Source organism: Salvia hispanica, chromosome 3, assembly GCF_029641045.1.
Source record: "Salvia hispanica isolate PSC_SH4W2 chromosome 3, Shi_PSC_v1, whole genome shotgun sequence".
In the NCBI taxonomy this organism is placed as follows: domain Eukaryota; kingdom Viridiplantae; phylum Streptophyta; class Magnoliopsida; order Lamiales; family Lamiaceae; genus Salvia; species Salvia hispanica.
In genome coordinates this window covers 12,444,123-12,468,032 of record NC_142694.1, presented here as the reverse complement: position 1 = coordinate 12,468,032, position 23,910 = coordinate 12,444,123, and the positions used below count along the sequence as shown (strand labels likewise).

Sequence of the window (23,910 nt, the reverse complement as noted above, 5' to 3'; positions counted from 1 at the left end):
ACTCAATTTATTAGTATTAGTAACATAAAATAAATTAGAAACATGTTTGCATACTATATATAGAAAGGGTTTCATGAATCTTGAAGAATAGAAAGTGATTATGACTAATTCTGTCTTTTACTGATGAAAATCAGGATAATCGAAGATGTTTTTTTTATTATTATTAATTCATATTTTCTATATAATCATGTTTTTGCGTTTCTAATTATGTAACGGGCCTCACGGCCCACTTTTTTGCTTCCATGCACAAGCAAGATAGGTGACCACTAAAGGCGTGATTTGAACCACTTTTAATCTTCACTTTCGGCTTTGGACCCATTAAAGGCCAAATCAATTTTCAACTTTGTTAAACACTTAATTTATTAGTATTGAAAAATGATCATTTCTGCAATACTATGCAGACAATTTAGTCAAAATTACACACTGATTTCAAAAATTGACATTTACCGAACCTGGTACTCGTACTGTACAAATATTTTTTTTATTTCACATAATAATAATAATATGAGGCAGCGATGTTTGATTGAAGAGTTTGTGATTAAGGAGAAGCTTAGGTCAAAATCAGAAAAGCTAAAGCTCTTTGTATGCGGAGAAAGGCAGCTGTTCAGCTTGGGTTTACATCTTCTACTCCTCGTCATATTATAATTTGTCCAAATTAATGAAAATAAATAAGTATTGTTTTATCAATAAAAGTAATAAAATCGGGGGAATCCTTATGGGAATAAGCATTGATTGGAATATAACATGAGAAACTTGATTCATTCATTTGCTTAAAACATACTACGTCCATCCCAAGATATTAGATCCATATACTATTTTGGAATGTCCCAACATATTTGAGCAATTTCTATTTATGGTGAAAATTACTTTATTACCAACTCCACTTACACCACAAAACAACATCTCTTAAATTCCTGTGCCCAAAAGAAATGAGTCTAATATCTTGTGATGGAGGGAGTAACAATTACTGAATAAGAAAAAAAAAAACTAAATAAGTTTATTTCCATCATGCTTCCAAGTTTCAGTTCTCTAGTAGTACTAATCTTATCAATATTTTACGAATTTTCAAACTAGTGAACTGTATAATTCGTAGTTGCATCATGAATTATTATCATAGAGTGTAGGCTTATTTCGAACTACATCACAAACCATTTATCTTTTAAGTAGTGCTCCTAAAAGCACTGATTAATTAATTTTTGGGCCACTCTGGACCAAAACGATTCTCTAAAGAGTTAATGCGTACCACAATCCACTTGCTAGAATCTAGAGAAAGAGGTTGGTGTCTACAATATAGATATACTAACATAGTTGCATTTATACAATGCTTTTAATTTAGATTTTATAGTGGATGCTTCTGCCGTAGATCTTGGTGATGAAACGGCCCAAAATGATTTTCATTTCTCAATCAAACATCAAATGTTTAATTTCTAGTAGTACATGCTAGAATAGATGCAAGCTAGGGCTAATTATCAATATTAGAATTCTCTTCCAACTTGAAGTTGCAATTTGTTACTATATGTTTGTTTGTTTTATACATAGAAAATTGTCAACTGGTCTTTTTTTAAATGGGGAGAGAAAAGGAAGGAAGCACTGTTGCAAATTGATCAATATCAAATGAGTAATATCGTAGTGGCAACAATTTAGTCGTAGAAAAGGCTAGCATGACATAGACATATCTTAAATCACACATTTAAAAAAAATTAATTTGTACTATTGAAAAGGGATTTTTTAAAATTCTATTATTCATCTTCTGTTAAATTATACGTTGATGAAATCTTAACATCGATTGTACGAATGATAGAAGATTTTGAAAAAACATACTAGTATATAATTGATCGAGTGGTTATTTATTTCATATTCATATGCATATTCATATTCCACCGTTTCCATATATCTAAGAGTTATAAACACAATATTGTCAAAATGATATTTAATTCGATCCCAATTCATGAGGTCTCTAGCATCCAAAAACGAACAAAATAAAGAAATAAATATTTTATGGAATGAAAATAGAAATTAATTAAAAAGCCTAAGCTAGAGTGTATATATATAGCATATAGTTTAGACTTTAGAGTAAAGAAGGGTGTGTGCCACCCACATGGCTCTAGCCTCTAGTCTATATAAAGAGCATATTTTGTAACTGAAGTGGTGGGGGCGTTTTTTATACTCTTATATTCATTATTATGTTACACGTGCTATTTCACCATCTAAATTTGCTATTTTGAGAAACACATACACAAATCGAAACACCAGTGTATTAAACACTAAATTTATGCAATTTACAAATTCATTTAGAAAAATATACCTATATTAACAAAGCTTAATTTCGTTACAAAAAAAAATACAAATTGACAAAAGAAATATTAGAAAAAAATTTATTAGGGATGTTAACTGGAGCAGTCCATCGATTTTCTAGTCAACTCTACTTCAGTTTTCGTATGTGTTAATTGAGTGCATCAAATTTGATCAAGATGGAAAATCTCAGTGTTAACCCTAAATATTCAGATTTTGGGACGATTCCATTAATGTGTGAATATTTCAATTTACCATTTGTATAAGGTGATGTAAATATCTAACCCACTTCCATCACCCCATCCCTAGTCATGTGGTAGTGCAGGTAGGCCAAGTGACAAGATTGGCAAGTCAACGCCCAATCGGACATGACGTCATCTATTAATATGGCCTTTGATCATAATCTTACCTAATTTAATTTCCCTTTATATATATAGGATCATCCCACAAAAATCATAACATAACACTAGCAAGAAAAATTATGTCCGGACCATATTGGGGCCAATTTTCACTCCACCACGCGCCGGCAGCTGAGCGTGTGTATCCGGCCCTCCTAGGCGGCGGCGACTACTACGATTCCATTGGGCACAGCAGCAGCGGCAGCAGCAGCCACGTGGATTCCCCGAAGTCGAATAGTACAACTTATGGAGCACACAGTCCTACACTCATCAATTGCCAATATCTCATTGATACAAATGTGGAAGCCTATTACAACATTGAATCAGAAAATAGCCATGACAGCTCCCAGGTAATGGTATCATCCAAGACTTTGTTTTATTATTGCAAGCTAACTATAGACTATAGTAATAACTTTAATTGTGTTTAATTGGCTAAGTAATAGGAAATGCAACAGTGCTATAAGTGGTCAAATAGCTCATTTGCAAGTGAGGATAGCGTATTTGAGAGCATGAATAGAGCCATTCCATACAGCCCAGAGGAGAAAAAAGAGAGAATTGAGAGATACAGAAGCAAGAGAAATCTCAGGAACTTCAACAAGAAAATCAAGGTTCGTTTTTACTTATTAGGAGGCCCACTACTAATCATAGTTTGAAAATAAAATTAAAAAGAATAATTTTAATAAAAGCATATTATTATTTAAATTATTTTATACATCCTTCCATGCAACACGTATAATGACGTCCGTATACTCCCTCCGTCCCACAATAGTATGTATGCACTCTTTCATTTTAGTCTGTCTCACAATAGCATGCACCTTTTAGTTTTGAAAGATTTTTCTCTCTAATAGGGAGGACCTATTCTCTACTAACAACACTTCAAATTTTTTTTTCTATTTCTCTCTTACTTAATTGTCATTAAAACTTGTGCCTAATAAAAATGTACTCCTATACTCTTGTGGGATGAATATAGGGAATAGTATTTATTCTCTAAGTGACCTTGCATAAAACATCCGTATAGTATTTACTCTATAACTAAACTTTAAAAAACACCACTCCTAATTAATGGCACTTGTCACATAGGTCTCACTACTCATAAGTTATACTCCCATCGTTCCTTCATAGTTGAGTCTTTTTTTTATTTTGAAAAGTTTCTCCATAGTTAAGTCGTTTTCCATAGTAGTAATAATTAATATTTTTTCTCACTTTTCTCTTACTTCTTTTTCTATCTATTTAACACACTAATCATCTCTTTCTTAAATTTTGTGCTTAAAAGAGTTCCAATTCAACTACGAGGGATTTGAGGGAATACCTAACTTTATGGAATCTATAAGTTTTTTCATCGAGTTTAGAGATAAAACAATCGATCTAATTAAGATGTGCTATGGTGAATCTTTTATTTGCAAGTAACATAGGGATTCTTGGTTGGAACAGTATGAATGTAGGAAGACTTTGGCAGACAGTCGGCCGCGAGTGAGGGGAAGATTTGCGAAAAATGATGTGATAGAGAAAGCGACTCAATGTCCATTTCAAGAGGAAGATGAGGACGATTATCAAAGCTGGATTACTATACTTGACGCACTCAACAAATCTGATCTTGGGTTAATATCTTCATTTTGATAAATTGATCTTAGTGTTCGATTTGTTTAACTATTATTTTCATCGAGAATTATTAAAATCATAAAAAAAGTATAAACTATTTTAAATATTTTCATTCCTTTGTTGATGTAATGTTGGTTTCATGACAATGTTAATATTGTATTCACAAGGTTCTCCGACTTGTAAAAAAAAAACTTTTTTATTGATGAAGAGACATTATATAACCATATATACCAATCAATTTCGCCAGCCGGTATCTACTATCGAAACTGGGAGTACTAAACGATTAGTTTTTGAAACAAATTTGTAGTGTTAATGATTGGTAAAAGTCATTATATAATCATATATGCCCATCAGTAGGCCCCTCAATCCGAAAAAGTCAAGTAATTGGATATCCGATACCCAATTTTTCTAGTTTCTGATTGAGATCAAGTACTAAGTGATGCACTTTTTATTAGCATTAAATAATCCTACAAGTATACAAGGTATATATTGTATAGTTAAAGATTAATACCGGATATCGAACACATGGAAAACAGACACAAATAGGCTACCTTCTACTAAGCTTCTTTTACTATTTGGAGAAACAAGAGATTTTGGGTTTTTAAAAATAAAAACTTGTAAAAACAAAAGTAAACAATGATTGCAGATAAAACACAGAGAAGATGCAGATGAGATAAAGAAATCTCAGGATTGTGCTTTCACAGTTATGATTATACAAATTCCAACTACAACATCCTAGCACAGTTCATACTTCACTAGAACGAGTCACACAAGTATTGTCCATGCGCACAAAGTAGATTACAGACACTAGGGGCGTCAATCCTAGATTTGTAACTCCTAAAAGCTCCTAAGACTATCAAGATGCCCTCACCCTCAATTAATAGTGTCGTTTTAAAGGAAGCTAATTGTAGTGTCAACTAAGCTCTTCTAACTCCCAACCTCCTCTCACGATATAGCAAGTCAATAAATCATCACGGAATGTGTCACTCAAACGTGAAACAAATTATCCAACACTTAGAATAGAAACGAAGTGATGAACAAAACGGATATTAAATAAATAGGAACCAAAGTCGTTAGTAATACATCCCTATAATTCTACGAATTTAGTTACACATGATTGAAAATCTAAAGACATAATCTTTAGGGAAAACAATAAAACATAAGAACTAAAGTAATAAAACTCAAATGTTGAATCCTTGTATCATTGATCCTCTCTTGAATCCCTCTTCAAACCCTTGCACTTGATGAACAATGTAGAACTCTCAAATATTACTCTCTGGAATTATGCAGCAAAAAGAAGATCCTTAATGATGAAGCTTGAGGGGTACTTATAGCCCAATTTTCGTGTACCATAATTATGGTAAATATTCAGCACAATATGATAAATTTTGTGGAGAAAGTAGGTCAAATATGTGCACCGCGTTTTCCAAGCGGCCGCTGTGTAATGTTCCGTAGCTTCTGTCTCTTGATCAGCGGTCGCTGCACTTTGTTTCAGCGGTCGCTGACAATCATCCTGTAGCTACAGGATCTCCTGGCGCGGCCGCTGCGCACACCCCAGCGGTCGCTGGGCATGTTCATCTTTCTCAGCACAACTTTCCCGACACGAACCGCTACTTGTTCAGCGTTTGTTGGCGGCCAGCGGTCGCTGGTTTCCAGATTTCCAATTTAGACTTTTAGCTATTTTTTTAGGCTCTAATTTGCACATTTCTCACAAAACACGTAAAAATACCAAAATAGATAAAATATGCAATTTATGGACATGTAATGCAACTTTGACACTCGAAACGGACCAAATAATAGACTTAAAACAGTGCAAAATTCGATCGTATCAGTAAGATTTTTGGATTGTGGTATCAGGTTGCCCGATATCGGATCGGATATACCCGACTTACCCGATTTTTTTTAAAAAATTATTTAATAAATCATGTATGTGTTAATACTTTGCCTATTATAGAACCAAGTCCACTGCGATTAATACTTGAAGACTTTATTGTGTATGTATTTGTTAATACTTAACATAATAGAAATCTCAAATCTGGGATATATTTCGAACTTTCGATGGATTTCTTTTGATTATTAGTGTTAATATTTATCTATACTAGTATCACACTCGTGCGATGCACGATCAATTTTATTTTCTTCATACTTACTTATTTCATTATGTAAAACAATTTTACGAAATAGAAAACAATATCATCATATGAAACCTAAAATCATAAATGTTCAAAATAAAAGTGTTATTATAAAATTATAAAATGAAACAACTTTCAAAATTATAAACAATATTGATTAGATAATTTAGCAAAAAAAATACGTGCATATTTTTATTAATATCTTGATAAATTAAATCAAAGTATTTATATTTTTAATTATTTTAAAAATTAAAATTTAAGGTCGGTAAATATAATAAAATTTGCTTATTAATGTATATGTTAAACATATAATTTATTGTTCACCATTCAATAAAATTACACAATTTTTGTAAATTAAAATAAATTAATTTACATTTTATTCATATATAGAATTGGAATCAACATGAAAAATCGTAATTTCATTTTCATTTCATTATCACTTACCAAGAATCATTTCATAGTAATTATTTGTCACTGATTATTTGGAGGTGTCAATGTGTATCTCAAAAGAAAAAGAAATGAAAAAAAAAATCAATCTTTTCAATTATATTTATAATTTTTATTTGCACAATACGTTATCACAATCTTTTCAATTATATTTAGATTTTATTGCCAGTTAACTAATTTTGAATTCTTTATTATTCTCATAATTTCAACCGCCACCTTATTTTGGGCGTATCATTATTTTTCCCATTTAAATTCTCCGTTTGGCTATTTGACTTGCAATATAATTAATCTTATTGAGCAATTAATAAGATTTCTATTACAATATCTTATTAATTATTTTTTGGAATGTTAAAAATTCAAAATATATTTATGTATGAGACACATTTAAATTGCTCACAATCTCATCAATTCCATAAATTAAGAATGAATCTGCATTCATTAATTATTAATTAATAAACGTTTCACCCATTTAATCAGTTTTATTTCAAAAAAAATGAAATCTCAAATTTCATAACTAAATAGAGTCTTCTCATTCTCAGCATCTCTTCTTTGTCTCAAAGCCCTCTCTCCACCGCTAATCCAACCTACCGCCCTTTTTTTTGCCGATAGGTAAAGCTCGTTGCCACCAACAGCCCTCTCTCTTTCTCTTTCCCTGCTTCTAGGCGACTCCCTCCGCACGACTTCTGGGCTACTTCTCCGCACGGCTTCTACGTTTGTACCATCATCACCGACATTACTTTCTTTAGAGTCTTCCCATATAGGAGCGATGCGTAGTTGCCTCAATTTTTTTTCTCAATTCCTCATTTCTACATGTTTGAGACTCTTCCTCGATTTTGCACATCCTGGAGTGGATGGTAGTGCCGGAGTTGAGCCTCATGTGGTTTTGGTGCTCTTTACACGTCTGTGACACCCTTACCTCTAATGATTTGTTGAATCAAGTTTTTGAACTTATATTTATAGAGCTTAGTTCATGTATTAACCATCGATCATTATGAATTTATAACGCCAACTATCATTATTTTTGTCATTATGGTATAGTAATAAAGTCAAAAATAAATTTTGCAACGATATAAAGAATTCGTCTAAATGCTAAAAGCCTGATTTTGGCGTTGGATTTGTATCAGTAGTAATTGCCGGATTATTTAGTGCAATTAGTTGTTTCCACAATTTACGTTTGTGGCAGTTATATTTCCTTAATGACGACCTAAATTAAACAATTTTAATTATTGTATAGGCGTTACATTTTTTAATGGCTGCTTTCAAAATATTCACAGAAACTTATATCTTACGTGTCATGAGAATGTGTAGAGGTTTGTTGGTAGTTACTCCGTAAAACATATTATTATTTATGGAAGATTTACTGCATTCTTGCCCAATACTTATAAATCTTAAAATGCAAAACCAAAACTTATGAAAATTCTAAAACACATCAAAACTCGCCTTTTATATTACTATAGATAACTTATTAATTTTATTTAATGTGAGGATGAAATGCTCATTTTGTGTTTAGCGTCATTTTTTTAAGCATGTTATCATTTTTATTACATATTTTTGTTTTCATTCTAATTCGAACTACCTCAAGTTTATATTTCTAAAAGTTTGTAGTTAATTTTTTAACAAAAAGAAAAAAGAAAATTTTAAAATCAGGACTGGATACCCGAAATCAGTTTCAGATCGGATATCATGTATCAGTTTTTAGAAAATTTAGAATCAGATATTCAAAATTTTGGATCGAATATCCGCATTTACCAATTTGACCAGACTGCTCATCTGGCGTTACAAAACCATTATACTAGATACTCAGTCTATAACCAAATCAATGTCAATGTTAATCATAGATGTGTAATGATATCTATTAATTTAATAAATTTAAATAGTCATATACTATTTTAATGTCAACAAACATTTTTAGTTTATTTATTTTAGTTTTATTCAATTTTTTTTCAACTAATACTTTACTTCCTTTCATTTTTATTTATATATCTCAATAATCTAGAGTAGAACAGATTCACCTCAGTACCCCTTTTTATAGTAGTAGTAGTAGTACCAAAAAACTTTAGAAAAAAAAATCTAGAAAAATGGAGGAAAATGTTATAGATACTTCTCAAATGGAGAGGCTGGGGGAGTCTATGATGCATTCGCCGACGAAGAATATCCTTGTCCTTTGGGAAGAAAAAACGGACACCTACAAATTCATTGAAACAAAAATGAATTAATTCCCAAACACGAATTATTATTTGAAGAAAATAATTAGAGGTGAAGATTTGTGGAGAAGCTGCATTACACTAGAATTAGTGGTTATGTATGATTGTTCATAAAGAAAAACTTAAAAGCCTAAAAACCTGGGTGGCACGCCGTAGCTACCTAGTATTAGGATTTGATTGATGAAATGAAAGAGAGTAAACGACGATTATATGATTAGATTCTTTAAAATTAGCCACGTCGTCCTTGTAGCTAAAAATAAAAAAGTGAACTTAAAAAATGATTTCTGGATTATGAGTTTATCTCGAAAATGGTCCCTGAACTTTAAAAATATCATCAGTAGTTCCTGAACTAAGGGTTAATATAAAAAACAGTCCTTTTGCACTGTTTCGAGACGAAAATGCCCTTTTGAGGGATTTTGGGGGGTTTGGGCAATTTGGTCTTTTTACACTTTTAACATTTTAAATCTGATACTATTATTTCAGTTATGTACTAAATCTGATATTATTTCAAAATTATCATTCTTTTTCCTTTTTGTCATCCTTCACTTTGTTTCTTTATTTCAACATTAGATTTAATTTTACAAAATTAAATTTTAAATTTCAGTTTTTAAATATCAATAAATTTTTTTAATTATAAAAATTAATAAATAACAAAAATTAATAGTCATAATCAATATTTGATAGCGTCTAATATTTAATCAATAAGATATGACAACAACTTAGTTTTAATCAATATTTAATAGCTTTAATCATAAATAAATTATATAACACGATTTATTCTGAAATAAATATGCATCTAATGTAAGACTAATATAATTTTCGTTTATTAATTTGAAAACAATCAAAATGACTAGAAAATTTCAACAAAAGTACTCCTATATAAAATTTTTAGTCAAACTTCGTAATATTCAATCACAAACAATTATAACAACCGAACGAAAGCTAAATAGAATAGCTCCTATTTTTCCATCATGATTAATATTATTTTTCTGTACTTCTTCAATTCAGCTAAATATTATATTAAATAACAAAAATTAATAGTTTTAATCAATATTTATAGTGTCCATGAATTAATAGTTTTAATTAAAAAAATTTATTGATATCTAAAAATCAAAATTTAAAATTTAATTTTATAAATTAAATCTAATATTGAAATAAAGAAACAAAGTGAAGGATGACAAAAGGGAAGAAGAATGATAATTTTGAAATAATATCAGATTTAGTACATAACTGAATTAATATCAGATTTAAAATGTTAAAAGTGTAAAAAGACCAAATTGCCCAAACCCCCAAAACCCTCAAAAGGGCATTTTCGTCTGGAAACAGTGCAAAAGGACCCTTTTTAATATTAACCCTTAGTCCAGGGACTACTGATATATTTTTAAAATCCAGGGACTATTTTTGAGATAAATCCATAGTCCAGAGATCATTTTTGAAGTTCACTCGAAATAAAACTACCTACCTTTGAGAAATTTATACATTCACTTATCTATCCTGCCTTATAAAGATCTTTATTTTGAATGATAAGTTATACTAATATAAATTAATTTATTACTACTACTATTATTGTAATGAATTGATTAATTTTGAGCTTGTTCGATAATCTTTTTTTTGATTACTCAATCTTACTATATTTTATCAACCCATAATTAGTCTCAGCTTCTCCATAATTAGTCTCAGTACGGCAACATATTCATTAAGAAATAGGACTATTACCATAGTCACATAATATAGCATTGGGGGTCATGTGGATCATCTCCTATTGTATTTATGGACGATTGCAAGAAAAAGTATAAATCTACCATATTTTTTTTATGAAATTTCTCATTAATTCATGAAAAAAAAACTAGCTATTTTTGTGAAACTTATAATTGTATAACTATCAATTTTTCTCGTCTTACATTGGAATGCTATAATAGGCATGGGCTTACCAGTTCAATTGGATAGGGAATATAAATTTACAATTAGTATTATAATCTAGGCCCAAGCCCATTAAACTGTACGGGCTTACCACAAAAGATTTATCGGCCCATGTTTTAACTTTTTTCCTCTATGATTCCAACAACATAGTCTAGTTTAAGATCATCCGCAATGGTGCTTAGGCCAGCAATAGGCCAGCCATTCTCTCCCCTGCCACGTCAGCAACACTAAAAAATCTACCTACCACATCAGATTTAGGCCAGCCATAGGCTAGTCGCAATAAAAATAATTCAAAATATACTACATTTACGGAATTAAAATTACGATTAAAATACGGAATTAAATTTACGAGACATATACGGGAAAATTCAATAATTTTATTTAAATAAAAAAAGTACATTAACTAAAAATCATAAAAATAACATAATAAAAAAAAATCCAGGCTTCCACACACGAGCCACCTTGAATCTGTTATAGTTTGTCGCTAGATGTTGCTCTTGTACAGAAATTTAGAGATAGAGAAAATCGCGTTTATATAGTTTTTCAAAAATTTAAAAAAAGAATTAAAAGATTTTTTTTTTAAAGAATTAAAAAAAAGTAAAAAAAAGAATTAAAAAAAAACAAAATTCGGCGCTGGCCGATCGCTGGCCGATCGGGCCGCCACAATGGCGGCCAGCGCATCGGCTAGCGCATCGGCCAGCGCCGAGCGATCGGCCAGCCCACGCCGATCGGCTCGCCGATTTCGCGCTGGCCGACTCCAATGGTTCGGCTAGCCGATTGGCCAGCGCGACGAATCGGCTAGCCGGTCGCTAGCCGCCCATTGCGGATGCTCTAAGAGTATATTTATATGCTTCCCAAACCTAATTGATTTAAGGTTCAATTTTCCAATTTCTTCAAATTTGAAATTATTGTGTTATTCTGTAAACATGAGATATAAAGAACAGCCTCTTACTTTTCCTCATTTCCTTTTGGCGGCAGATAAAATAATTACCACTCCATGATTTACAAACAAAAAGATCGATCAAACTACATGTGTGAAATACTTACTAATTTAGGAAAAATGCCACATTTTATCACAAAGCAAATTGATGTATAAACTCCAATATTTTATAAATAATGCCATTAGGCCTGAATTTCGGCATCAGAAAATGCATATAGCACAACGAATTGAGTAGATAATAGTAGTATTGCCTTTACAACTGTATATATTCCACATTAGATCTGGCATGCCACGTAGATTGATGCCAAAGTTTGGGTTTCGTGATGTTATTGAAAAATTATGTACAATAAATTTCTTAAAATTAAAAGCTCTAAGTATATAAAAAAAAAGGTGAATTACATATTGTGACAAAATATATACTCCATCGAGAAAGCAAAGAATGCTTGAGCAATGATGAAAAATCTCTAATTTACTTCTTGGAGTGGGTTGGTAGTTCATCATTGTCTTCTCTGGACAATTTGCAGCCTTAACTAATTAGATGACCTCATAAAGGAAAAATGTGTGGAAGTTTGGAAACATTAGAATTAGAAAACTATATTCCTCTTCTATATTGATCTTACATTTAAAGTACATGGAGTATTACCATAGGATAGTTTATGATCAACTGCAAACTTATTTACCGTAAAAACTCAAAATTCCAAAATACAGTTTCTAACACAGTTTTAATATAATATCAACATAGTATAAAATTTCAAAATTTTAATGGCAACACAGTATCAATACAACATTAATCATTGACTATCGTTGAAATTCTGTTGACATTTTCCTATTGATGCTTTTTTGTGATCTATTGACATTTTCCAGTGATCCAGGTCATTGTTTTGAGTTTGTACAATATTTAGAGTTTTCATTTTGATCACGTCTCTACTACTATGTATATTAATTATCAAAATTGTATACATGAAACATGCAACACATATATAAATTACCATGCACCTGACTGGATATATATACTACTAGTAATATAATTAGGTAAGTAATTAGCTTGAAGGATTATACGTCACAATTAAGGGCTCATCCTCATTCATCATCATCCATCTAATTATTCAACATAATCAACATGTAGTAATATTTGCGATCTTTGAGTTATTAATTACTCCATGAATTTCGTCTAGAATTAACTACTTAATTATGCTATCATCTTATATAGTGGAGCATTTGAGAAAAATGATTGCTCACCTCAAATTATTAGTAATATGAATCTAGCTACTGCACTTGCTTAGTAATCAAGACACATATAGTAGTATATCTTTTCACGATGGATATAGGGTGTCAAAATATTATTAAAGTAGTGCTTGATTGCATTAATTTTGAGGAGGTTATTTCGTGGAGGTCATGGTTCCAAACCATTTATGGTATGTCGTAAATCGTTGATGAGCTAAATAACTATACTGAGTAGTAGTATTAATTTTCAGCATTATTATTGCCTATGGTGGATTTAATTTAAAATATTGGTTGCTGTTATTGATAATTAAATTGTACTCCATGTTAATAATAAAATCATAATCCTTTTACTAAATTAAATTATGTTGTGACCATCAGGCCATATATATGGTCTAATTTTACAAAATTTTGGAGTTTCAGTATTTGTATCTAGCTAGTAGTAGTAGCTATGAAGAATCATACAAAATTTTGACTTTCAGTAATTGTGCCGCTGTTTAAATTTTTGACTTTCAAATACGTTATAAAAGTAACAGATTAATTGGTTGCATTTGTTTTATATATTAATTAAATCGTCTCTATTGTTACATCTCAGCCGTCAAACTTGTGCAAATAGTGAGGTTAGGGGTAGGGTTGGGAATATTTTGCATTTTGACTAAAATACATACTGAAATGAAATTGAATCAATTAGCAAGTTTTCTTTTAAATCGAATCGAAAAAATTTGAAAATTTTTGAATCAAAGCCGAACCGAATTGTTGGAAAATAATAGGACTACCTTTTTTATATAGATTGTTTAAAATTAAACTACTGTATAATTTGTGACAATCGAGGAATATTTAATAGCTTCGGTGCAGGCGATACATGGAGAGTAATCTCAAAATTTTTATATACTACTTTAAAAATAAAAAAAGAAATATAAGAAATACTCCATAAAAGTATATTCACGAATAAAGGTCAAAGTCAATGACTGGTGTGGTGATGGCTATAGCCAATTAACCATATGCACTCTAAAAATCCTCAAATTCAAGACCACTACAATTCAATTCCAACCAATCAGATCATGACAAATCATTCCCATTCTCCAATATGCCTAGTTTTTATTGAATTAAACTTTAATAAATAGCACTAGAATATGCTATATGAATATCATATCCTAATAGGTTCAGGACTCCTATTTAATCTATAATTCAAATTCATAAACTCATACTTATATACTCCATAGTCCGTATACGTGTACGTGTATCGTTATGTTTAAAAACTCAATTTATATATTAATTAATGGCAAAACACATCTTTAGGTCCTTATACTTTAGTTAAAATGTTTATTAAGTCCTTGTACAATTTTTTCATTTTAACAGGTCCTTATACTTTTCATAATATTTTTATCAGATCCTCGTACAATTTTTTATTTTAGTAGGTCCTTCTATTTTTATCATAACTTTCATAGGTCCTTGTACAATCTTTAGGGACTTTTTTTACATTTATCTTGGATAATAATCTAAATTTAATTAAACTTAATGAACTTTTTAATATTCCATTATTTAACTTAGCATAGTCTATAAAGATAATATCATCTTGTTATCCAATAATCTCAATAAGTTGCAGAGAGTAATAAAAAGATTAATCGTGATGATTGAAGATTAAAATTGAAGTTTTTTTTTTAGAATAACTATCTGATTTTTAATTGATTATTTATATTTATATTGAAAGATATGTTTCCCTGAATATTTATAATCATAAGATAAGTTAAATAATAAAATTAAAAGATTCATTAAATTTAATTAAATATAAATTATTATCTAAAATAAAAGTAAAGGTATATCTTAAAATAAAAAATTGTATAAGGACCTAATAAAAGTTATAATCAAAGTTTAAGGACCTACTAAAATGAAAAAATTGTACGAGGATGCGATGAAATTTATGAGAAAGGTATAAGGATCTATTAAAACGAAAAAATTGTACGAGGACCCAATAGACATTTTGATTAAAGTATAAAAAGCTAAGAATGTGTTTTGCCTTACTTAATCCGGTACTCCTAATAGGTAAAGCACACAACACCACTATAATCTTATAAACATTCTCTATTTCTCAAAACCTCACCCAAACATTCCCTCTCTCTCTCTATTTTCTTGTCTCTCCAACCGGCAGAGCCATCTTTTCTTCTTACATACAATCAAGAAAATCGATCAAAATCCCGGGGCACGGGGCACCGGAGAAAGGATGGCGTCGGTCTGTATATCGAGCTGCGTGGACGACGCCCGCGTTCCGGTGAGAGCAACCTACGTGAACCTGTACAAATGGCCGGAATCCGACTTCGAGTTCGTTAGGTCGATGAGCTCCAAATCCCACAACTCGAGTCACGGCCGCCCCAGAGTGGTGGACAGCATCTCATGCAGGCAAATGTATTTGAGAAGCTACACGTTTTCGAGGGAGGAAGACTACAAAGAGGAGAAGGCCAAGGTCAAGTGCCTCGGCAGAGCCAAAGACAAGACCAAGAAGAAGCCGGCCGCAGGCCTCAAGAAGGCCAAGTCCGCCTCGTGCTCCGCCTTGACCTATATTTTCCGGCGGCTGCTCTCTTGCACCACCGAGATTGATGTTGCTAATTAAGTTGACTAATCTTTTTCTTTTTCTTCTAAATTTGTTGCTTTCTTTTCTTTTTATTTTTAGTTTTGTTTTTAAAGTATATGTTAATAATTATATATTTATGTATGCTTATTTTTCATAGAATTTACTCTCTCTTGTTTTGATGGGATATATAATGTGCTCTTGTACGGAGATAATGGGCGGATGATTTCTTATAATTTGGTTTTGTCTTGTACTATTGATAACTTGTCTTGTTTCGAAAATAATTTTATGGATTATGCATTGGAAATATGAACGTTTTCTTTTAATAAATGAATTAAGAACGTTATTATTGATTATTTGAAAGATTCAATTAGCAGCATTCCAAATAATTAATGTAGGTAACATTAAGGCGCAACCGAGTGTTAAAAAGATGATGACTCATGAGGACAAATGTGGAATGCGTAATCTCTATGTGATTGGTTTGACTCACAAAAAAAATACAAGTTTGTTTTCAACAAAGCAAGAACACTACATATAATGACATGTAAAAATCAGTGGTTCAAAATAAAACGTGTCAAATACATGAAATGTAATTATGAATGCAAAAACATGCACGCATCATCTAAATTCTAAAGCAAAAAAATAAAAAATAAAAAATTAGTCATATGCAACGCACTATATCGTTCAGAGATTCATAACTTAAAAATGGAACTATAAAAAAGAGTTTCTAGAACAAGAAAGATGCAAAAAGCAATGAACATATCACATATGCCTTATCTACTATTTACGTGAATGACTTTGATTTTGTTATATACACATAGAAAAAATATTTAGTGCGTGGAAAGGTCGGCCAATGTAATTTTCAATTATACCTTTTCATTTTCCACCATTCAATTTTACAGCCATTGACGACTTTCAGATTCATATAACTTCAATTTAGCCTACTCCTCCACTAAAGTGCTGTCACTTGTCTGCCTCATAAAAAGGTTATTTATATTTTTTAATTTCTTCATATGATTTAAAATTGGCCTCCACTAGAATTCAGTGGCACTTGTAGATAGACTCACATCAATCTTTTTATATCAATAAAACAGATATAACAACTTTTTGTGTGTGTTGAGGATTCATGGAATCAAATTTCCCAACTTCAAAATAAAATAAACTCCTACTACTAATAAAAGAGATTTAGTATAATATGCTGCCTCACTTTTTTAACAAGTGTCTCCAATCGTCAAACTATACATATTAAAAAAACTATTAGTATCATAAATACATGTATAAAATTATTAACTTTCAAAAAAGGTAAAATGAGAAGAATGTCGTGGGTTAAATTATCAAATTTTAAAGTCTAAAACTTATTTAAAAGTGGAGGTAGTACTTTTCTCCCTAATAATTATTTAATCTTCAGCTCATAGTTGATTTTGGTTATGTTAAGTACTCCTAAGATATGAGTCAATGGTTATTTATATTCATATCAGGATTAATATGCATTTAATCAGCTGCATTATTAATATTTTCTCCGTTTAATTTGGGGGAAAAAGTATTACTACTGTATAAAAAATAATATCATGAATGGTGTGGGTTTGCTCCCTAATGAAAGACTAACGATTATATGAATTAAATAGCGGTTTAAATTTGACCTTTTAGCTTTTAAGTATTCGTCATTGACTATATTGTAAAATTTAAAACACATTTATTGCTCAATGATTATTTGATTTATGTTCAAAATTAAAACCTTCGCAGGAATCTTTAATTTTGAAATAAGAAAAGAGGATTAGAATATTATCTTGATGGTGAGATTTCTTCTCTAATTCTTAATTAATTTAAAAAGTAGCAGTGTTAGTAGTTAAGCTCCACCAATCATTGTATTTATATTCACAAATGCATATACAGATAAATATAATGTTAATTGACTTAGTTATTGTAAGGGAATATTTTCGTTTTGTGGTTACTCTTTTAGTTTGTTATTTTGAAAATTATCAACATTGTTTATTATTGTACTTTTGTTCTGGATAACCATCTTGATTAATTAATACTAAGAGATTTTACTAGTATTAGAATACAATTGTTATTTTTATTGCAACCTTCAAATTAAAGAGATAAGTCTTTTATGGAGTAGTTTATTGAAATTTCATCGAACATGAAAATAGATCAATATTTGTTAAACCAAATTTGAGAGTCATTTTAACTGTTAAAACGATTGAAATTATTCTTATAACAATCGTGAGATAATTGATCACATTTCGTGACTATAATCTCATTTAGCTCTTTTATTTATTGGGATTACATAATTAAAAAATCGGATTTCGCCGTAGAGTAAAAGGACACTGCAAAGGGAATTTTTGTGTACTGAAACTTGAAAGTGACTAATTAAATTGTAATTTAACTAATTTAAGATAATAAGTTGTCTAAATCAGATTGGAACAATAATTTGTACTTAGATATGGAAAAGGTGTGTTAAACTGTTAATACGCAGGCTAAGTTTGGCTGTTTGAATAAAAACTTGTCCGAATCCCACAAATTTGTATATTGATTTTATTTTATTAGTTCATAGTATTTTATTGCCATTTATATATTGATTTTATTGTATTAGTTCATATTTTCATAAACTAGTATCGTGATCATTAAGATTTTTAAATCATTTAAAAATCAAATCTCAATATATTCACTTCCTCATTTTAATGGTTTGTAGGTTTTACATAATATATATAAAGTCGATAATCCTAATACTAACAATTACTAGTACTATTAATGAATAAGAATTAAAAAAATATATAATATAGGAAAATACTAGCATAAAAAGAATGTCCGTGTTATAGCAATACTAACAAAAGATTCTCAAAATTGAAGAGTAACATATGGATCTTTTCATATTGTATTCATTTAAATTTAAACTAAATCGAGAAAGTTATACTCCTATCCCACAAAAATAGGTACATTTGTGATTATATAAATTTTAATGTGTAATTGATAAAGTAGGAGAGAAATATGAAAAAAAAAAATATTGGAGTATATTAATGGATGAAGTGCCTTATCTCATTACAGATAAAGAAGTTATCAAAAAATAAAAGTGAATTATTTTTATAAGACGGACTAAAATGGAAATAACTTTTATTTTTATGAAACCCGATTTATATAGTTAGGCCAGCAATGCAATAAGTTACTACCATGATATAACAAAACAAAAATTTCAAAGAGACGAAATGATAGGTATGGAGTGGGAAGCATGATTAGAAGGAGGAGTAGGCCAAAAGAGAAAGAAATGGGCCGACCATAAAACCATACATTATCATAAAGTTCAAAAACATGCTTGTAATTATGGAACTTACAATACACGACTTCGTTGGATTCGTCGCCACTATAATCTTATTTCACTTTTTAGTTTTGTTTTTTTACTTAAAATTTTCCTCACTCGCCGGAAAAGGTTGCAATTCATAATGTAATTTAATAGGAGTACTTACTCCGTATTATTTTGAGTTGTCTCATTAAAAATAAAATATTTAATATCATTTCTACTTTTTCATCTCTTTTAGGTATTTAATTCGCTTCTCATTAATTCACAAAACAACACTACGTAAAATATTACGTAAAAAGACAAATATTTCATTTATAATAGGACGGATTGAGTACTTTTATATAGGTTAGTACTATGATCTACGATACAATTATTATCTCATGTGGAGTTTACGAAGCCATCAACTTTGCCTTTTGTGAATCCCTCTTGAGTTAGTTGTAGTTTTCATTTTGAATTATATCATTATCTATCGATGTTTTTTTCTCTTAATTATGTGAACTATTCGATTAGAAAATGACTGTTAGGTTACATTCATACAGTACAATTTTTTTACGGTGTACATTATAATCTTGACTATCTCATTCATTAATGAGTAAAATTTCAGATTTAGTGACACATTAGAGCCTAAGTAAAACAAAACCTAACAAGCTCTCCAAGTTCTACCAAAACCCGGAAACTAAAAGTACAAATAAAGAGAAAAATAGCAAACCAACAAAGAGACAAATCTTAAACTTCAAGTTTGGCGATGATATACACGAAATATATAATCATATGAATTTGGGATAAATTTGTAAATGTGCCCCTATACTCTCTTTGCACACTGCAACACTAATGGCCTTCTTATTAGGAGTGAGGAAAAAAATGAATATCTCAATCTAACCAAATTGAATTTTAATGTTTAGTTTGATTTATTTTCTAATTTTGGTTTGTTTTGGTTTTACTTTTTAGGAAATTTCAGTTTTTACAATTCCATTCGGTTCAGGTACGTAACAACCCAAAAATCATATAATGTTTATAAATCTAATTAATTAAATTAATTTATACTTAAAAATAAAAAACTTAACAAAGTGTAAAACAATTTAATTGCGTCATTTTGTTACCGTTGAAATATACTCCATGTAGCACACAAAGTATTTGGAACTCGATATGAAAGTTTATTTTTGATTTTTTGGATATTTGTTATACAATTTCAGTTTGTTTCGGTGTTGTACGGTTTTTTCAATTTTTTGGATATATATATATATAAGAGTATACAATTTCTCTTTAAACAAATTATTAACAGTTAAGTATATCCTTCATAGCATACAAAAAAGTTCTCATTTAGGAACCTTTTCTCTAAAATTATCGAAAACAAGAATTAAGTATTGACGTGTTAAAAAGAGTTCTCGTTTAGGAACCTTTTCTATGAAACTATCCTAAACAAGAATGAAGTATTGATGTGTTCATCTTTCATAGAACACAGCCTTTATGGTAGATAAATGTATATAAAACAAAATATTAAGATGGGCATATATATATAAGGGGGATACAGCTCACCATTTCAATCATAACATAATGCCAAAGTCCAAATCTAAATAAAAATCAAATTAACTTCAATTTACCAGTGTATATCTATGTATCAAATCTGCTAATCTTGATTATAACAAATTACAAATGCAAGAAAACCAATGATACCTAACTTTCATTACATAGGGCAGAGGCCCTCCAAAATCTTATACAACTCTGGTTTCAATTTCCATACCACATATGAAAGCAAGAAACGCAAACAATTAAACAGTGTAAATGTTGCTTGAAAACGATGAACAATTACAAATGGAAATCTCAAACATAAACATCATCTACAAGCATTTAAATCACCTCCCCTCGGAATTCACCAGCTGCGAGAAAACTTTACTCATCGAGACACCCGACAGATCATCAACACTCGAGGTCTCAAACTGGGCAACAGAAGTGGTAGTAGTCTCGACATGGATGAACTCACCAACTTGCGGAGACAGCTGCCCGATAGCATTTGTGCTGTTCTCATCGGGATCATTCTGGATCACTGCCTGTTGAAGCTGAAGTGCGTATTCAAGATTCCAAAGAACATCGCCCATTGAAGGCCGGTCCACTCCATAATCCGCCAAGCATTTCTCTGCCGTTTCTCCAAACTTTCTGAGGGAATCGGGTTTTATCTTCCCCACAAGATTCACATCGATGATTTGATCAAGCTGGCCCTTCTTCTGACACTTCATTGCCCATTCAGCTAAGTTAACCTTTTCTCGGGGTAGAGATGGATCTATCACAGGCCTGGCGCATAGAACTTCAAACAAGACAACGCCAAATGAGTAAACATCTGATTTCTCTGTCAGCTGCTGCCTTCTGAAATACTCGGGATCGAGGTAACCAAAGCTCCCTTTTACAGCCGTGCTGACGTGAGTTTGATCAAGCTCTGGCCCCGTCTTAGAAAGCCCAAAGTCAGCAACCTTAGCCATCATGTCCCCGTCCACCAATATGTTTGCTGACTTCACATCACGATGAATAACTGCTTTAGCATCGCCAGTGTGGAGATAGTGCAACCCTCTTGCAGCTCCAATGCATATCTCGAGCCTCTCTTTCCAGCCTAAACTTGGAAGATCTGAACCGTAGAGATGGCCTTTGAGAGTCCCATTCTCCATGTACTCGTATACCAGAATCATCTCATTCTTCTCATCACAATAACCAATCAAGGAAACCAAATGGCGATGGCGGAACTGGGAAAGCATCTCGATTTCAGTTCTGAATTCTGCTAAACCTTGCTGGGACCGGGGATTGCCTCTCTTAACAGCAACCTTTGTACCATCGTGTAATTCTCCCTTGTAAACCTTGCCAAACCCACCAACTCCAATCACCCAGCTCTCGTCAAAGTTGTTTGTTGCATCTTGCACTGCTACAAAAGGGATGCGATAGCTCATGTTCGAACCAACGCTGACAGTTGTGCCAGTCGAATATTTGCTTCCCATGGTATGAGAAGCTCCACCATTAACCGATATAGGAACCCATGTTTTTGAGAATTTCAGTTGTTGACGTTTCCTTCTTTTGTGCATGAAAAACAGAATTCCGACCAAAATCAACGCTACTGGTACTCCAACGCTCACACCCACGATAATGCCTAAGTTCTTCTTCGATTTAGGAAACGACGGCATAACAGATGCCCCAGCAAGGCTGTCCTTGCTATTTCTTATTTTCATAACCTCCAAACCGTTTAGAAACGCATCAGGATAAGAACCCCTAGGAGATGGACCAATGCTTACACTAACGTTAGGTCTATCAAGCACCGGGGTAACAAAATCCCCATAGAAAGCAGTGGCCAACTTCCCATAAAGTTTCGTAGATAGTTCTAGATCTCGATAAACAGCATACGTGTCAATGTAAACATTAAACACAGAATCGGTAGGCGATGCACTCACAATGTCACAGAAGTGCAACCGAATCAAGTACTGAAAACCAGGATCCACCGGGATGTCCCAGGTGACATTGAAGTTACTATTTGGATCACCATCTGAGTTCATCTTCGTGCAAGTCCCATAAACAGTCGGTGGAGCAGTATCTGCCGTTGCACCACCACTAGGGTACTGAACAGCCGGGATATTAGACTTACTAGTAGCAAGATTCGGCTGTTTCAAATACGAACCATCCGGTTCCCAGTTACGCCCCAATGTGTCATTCACCAACGACACGAACGGGCCACCCATATTCAGCCTCGCAAGTGTCTGCAGGGACTGAGCCGACAGCCCAGTAAACTGCCCCGAAGAGCTATAGAGCTGTGCAGCATCCGCGATGAGATTATCGGGCACGGATGCAACCTCGATAGCATTAACATAAGCAATCGAATTGTCAGAAGGCGAAAAGGCGATGACGAGATCCCCCCTCTCCACATTAACAGAGTATTCCCTAACAATAGCAGCCTTAGGGGTGAAATTACTAAGCAATGTAGTCGTCTGAGAGAAAACAGAGAAACTAGCGGTTTTCATATCATAATTTTGATAGATAAAAGGGTAAAAATGGAGGCGGATCCAATGCCTACCGCTTTGCCTAATCGGAAACGTATACTTAGAAGGGCCATTGAAGATTCTAGCAGTTCTAAACAAAGGGGAATCCTCAGCCCTAGTTATCGAATTCAAATTGCTATCAGCTAAAATCTCTTGAGGGGTTAAGAGATATTTCGCAGCAGATTTATCAGCAATGAAAGTAACATTACCCACAACGGCGTCGCTCGACGATCCACAGTTGACATAGAATTGATCAACGGGTGTGAATCCCCTCGAACAGCAAGCGAGATTCAACAGCAATAAACCCCAAATTGAAAACCCAAATCCCATCATCAAATATTGAAGTAAGACAGCAATTGAAGTGAAATGATGTATAAAGATTGCACCTTTGAGGCGGTGGGGAAACGAGATTTGTGTTGAATAAATGCAATGGTGAGAGGGAATGAATAAAGGGGGAAGAAACCAAAAAATGGAGATCGTATGAATACAACAAATTTAAAGGCGATCAAACCTGGCCTCAACTGAATAATGGCCAACTGGATTTTGACACAAATTCAAAATATAGTTTTATTCCTAAAACGAGATGATTCCACTACAGAGTGTTTTAATCTGCGTTCACATCCATTTTTATTCAGTCCTAAGATTTATGGGAAAATCCAATGGAAAATTGAAGTTAGAATATGGAAAATGACTGTGTTGGAATATGTGTGTTTTGATTTGTAGAGTTTTAATGAATTTGACAATGGAGTGACTTTGTGTAGGACTACTCTTTTCTCATTTTATTTATTTTATTTCAATTATTTTTATTTAAAGTGAATATGAATTTTTCTTGTGCTTTTTTTTTTGTTTATGAAGCCTAGCATGTGATTTACATAATAGTTTCATG

At 31.8% G+C, this 23,910-nt stretch overlaps 2 protein-coding genes and 1 pseudogene across 3 annotated transcripts; 2 read left to right on the top strand and 1 right to left on the bottom strand.

Moving 5' to 3' along the window:
* The first annotated feature begins 2,745 nt into the window (after positions 1-2,745).
* On the top strand, positions 2,746-4,455 carry LOC125216991 (uncharacterized). Of its 2 annotated transcripts, none has more exons than XM_048118795.2 (3): positions 2,746-3,040; positions 3,146-3,298; positions 4,122-4,455. In XM_048118795.2, the coding sequence occupies exons 1-3, from the start codon at positions 2,774-2,776 to the stop codon at positions 4,305-4,307; spliced, it is 606 nt and encodes a 201-aa protein (XP_047974752.1). In that variant the 5' UTR covers positions 2,746-2,773; the 3' UTR covers positions 4,308-4,455. The 2 variants fall into 2 exon arrangements, with proteins under 2 accessions (XP_047974752.1, XP_047974751.1); XM_048118794.2 differs by having other exon boundaries at positions 3,134-3,298.
* Positions 4,456-15,218: 10,763 nt separating this feature from the next.
* LOC125215980 (uncharacterized) lies at positions 15,219-15,975 on the top strand. The gene has a single exon (XM_048117573.2). It carries the CDS (start codon positions 15,375-15,377, stop codon positions 15,759-15,761), a length of 387 nt encoding a protein of 128 aa, XP_047973530.1. The 5' UTR covers positions 15,219-15,374; the 3' UTR covers positions 15,762-15,975.
* A 4,699-nt stretch (positions 15,976-20,674) lies between these two features.
* On the bottom strand, positions 20,675-23,703 carry LOC125214367 (receptor-like protein kinase HERK 1 pseudogene; annotated as a pseudogene).
* Positions 23,704-23,910: the final 207 nt, after the last annotated feature.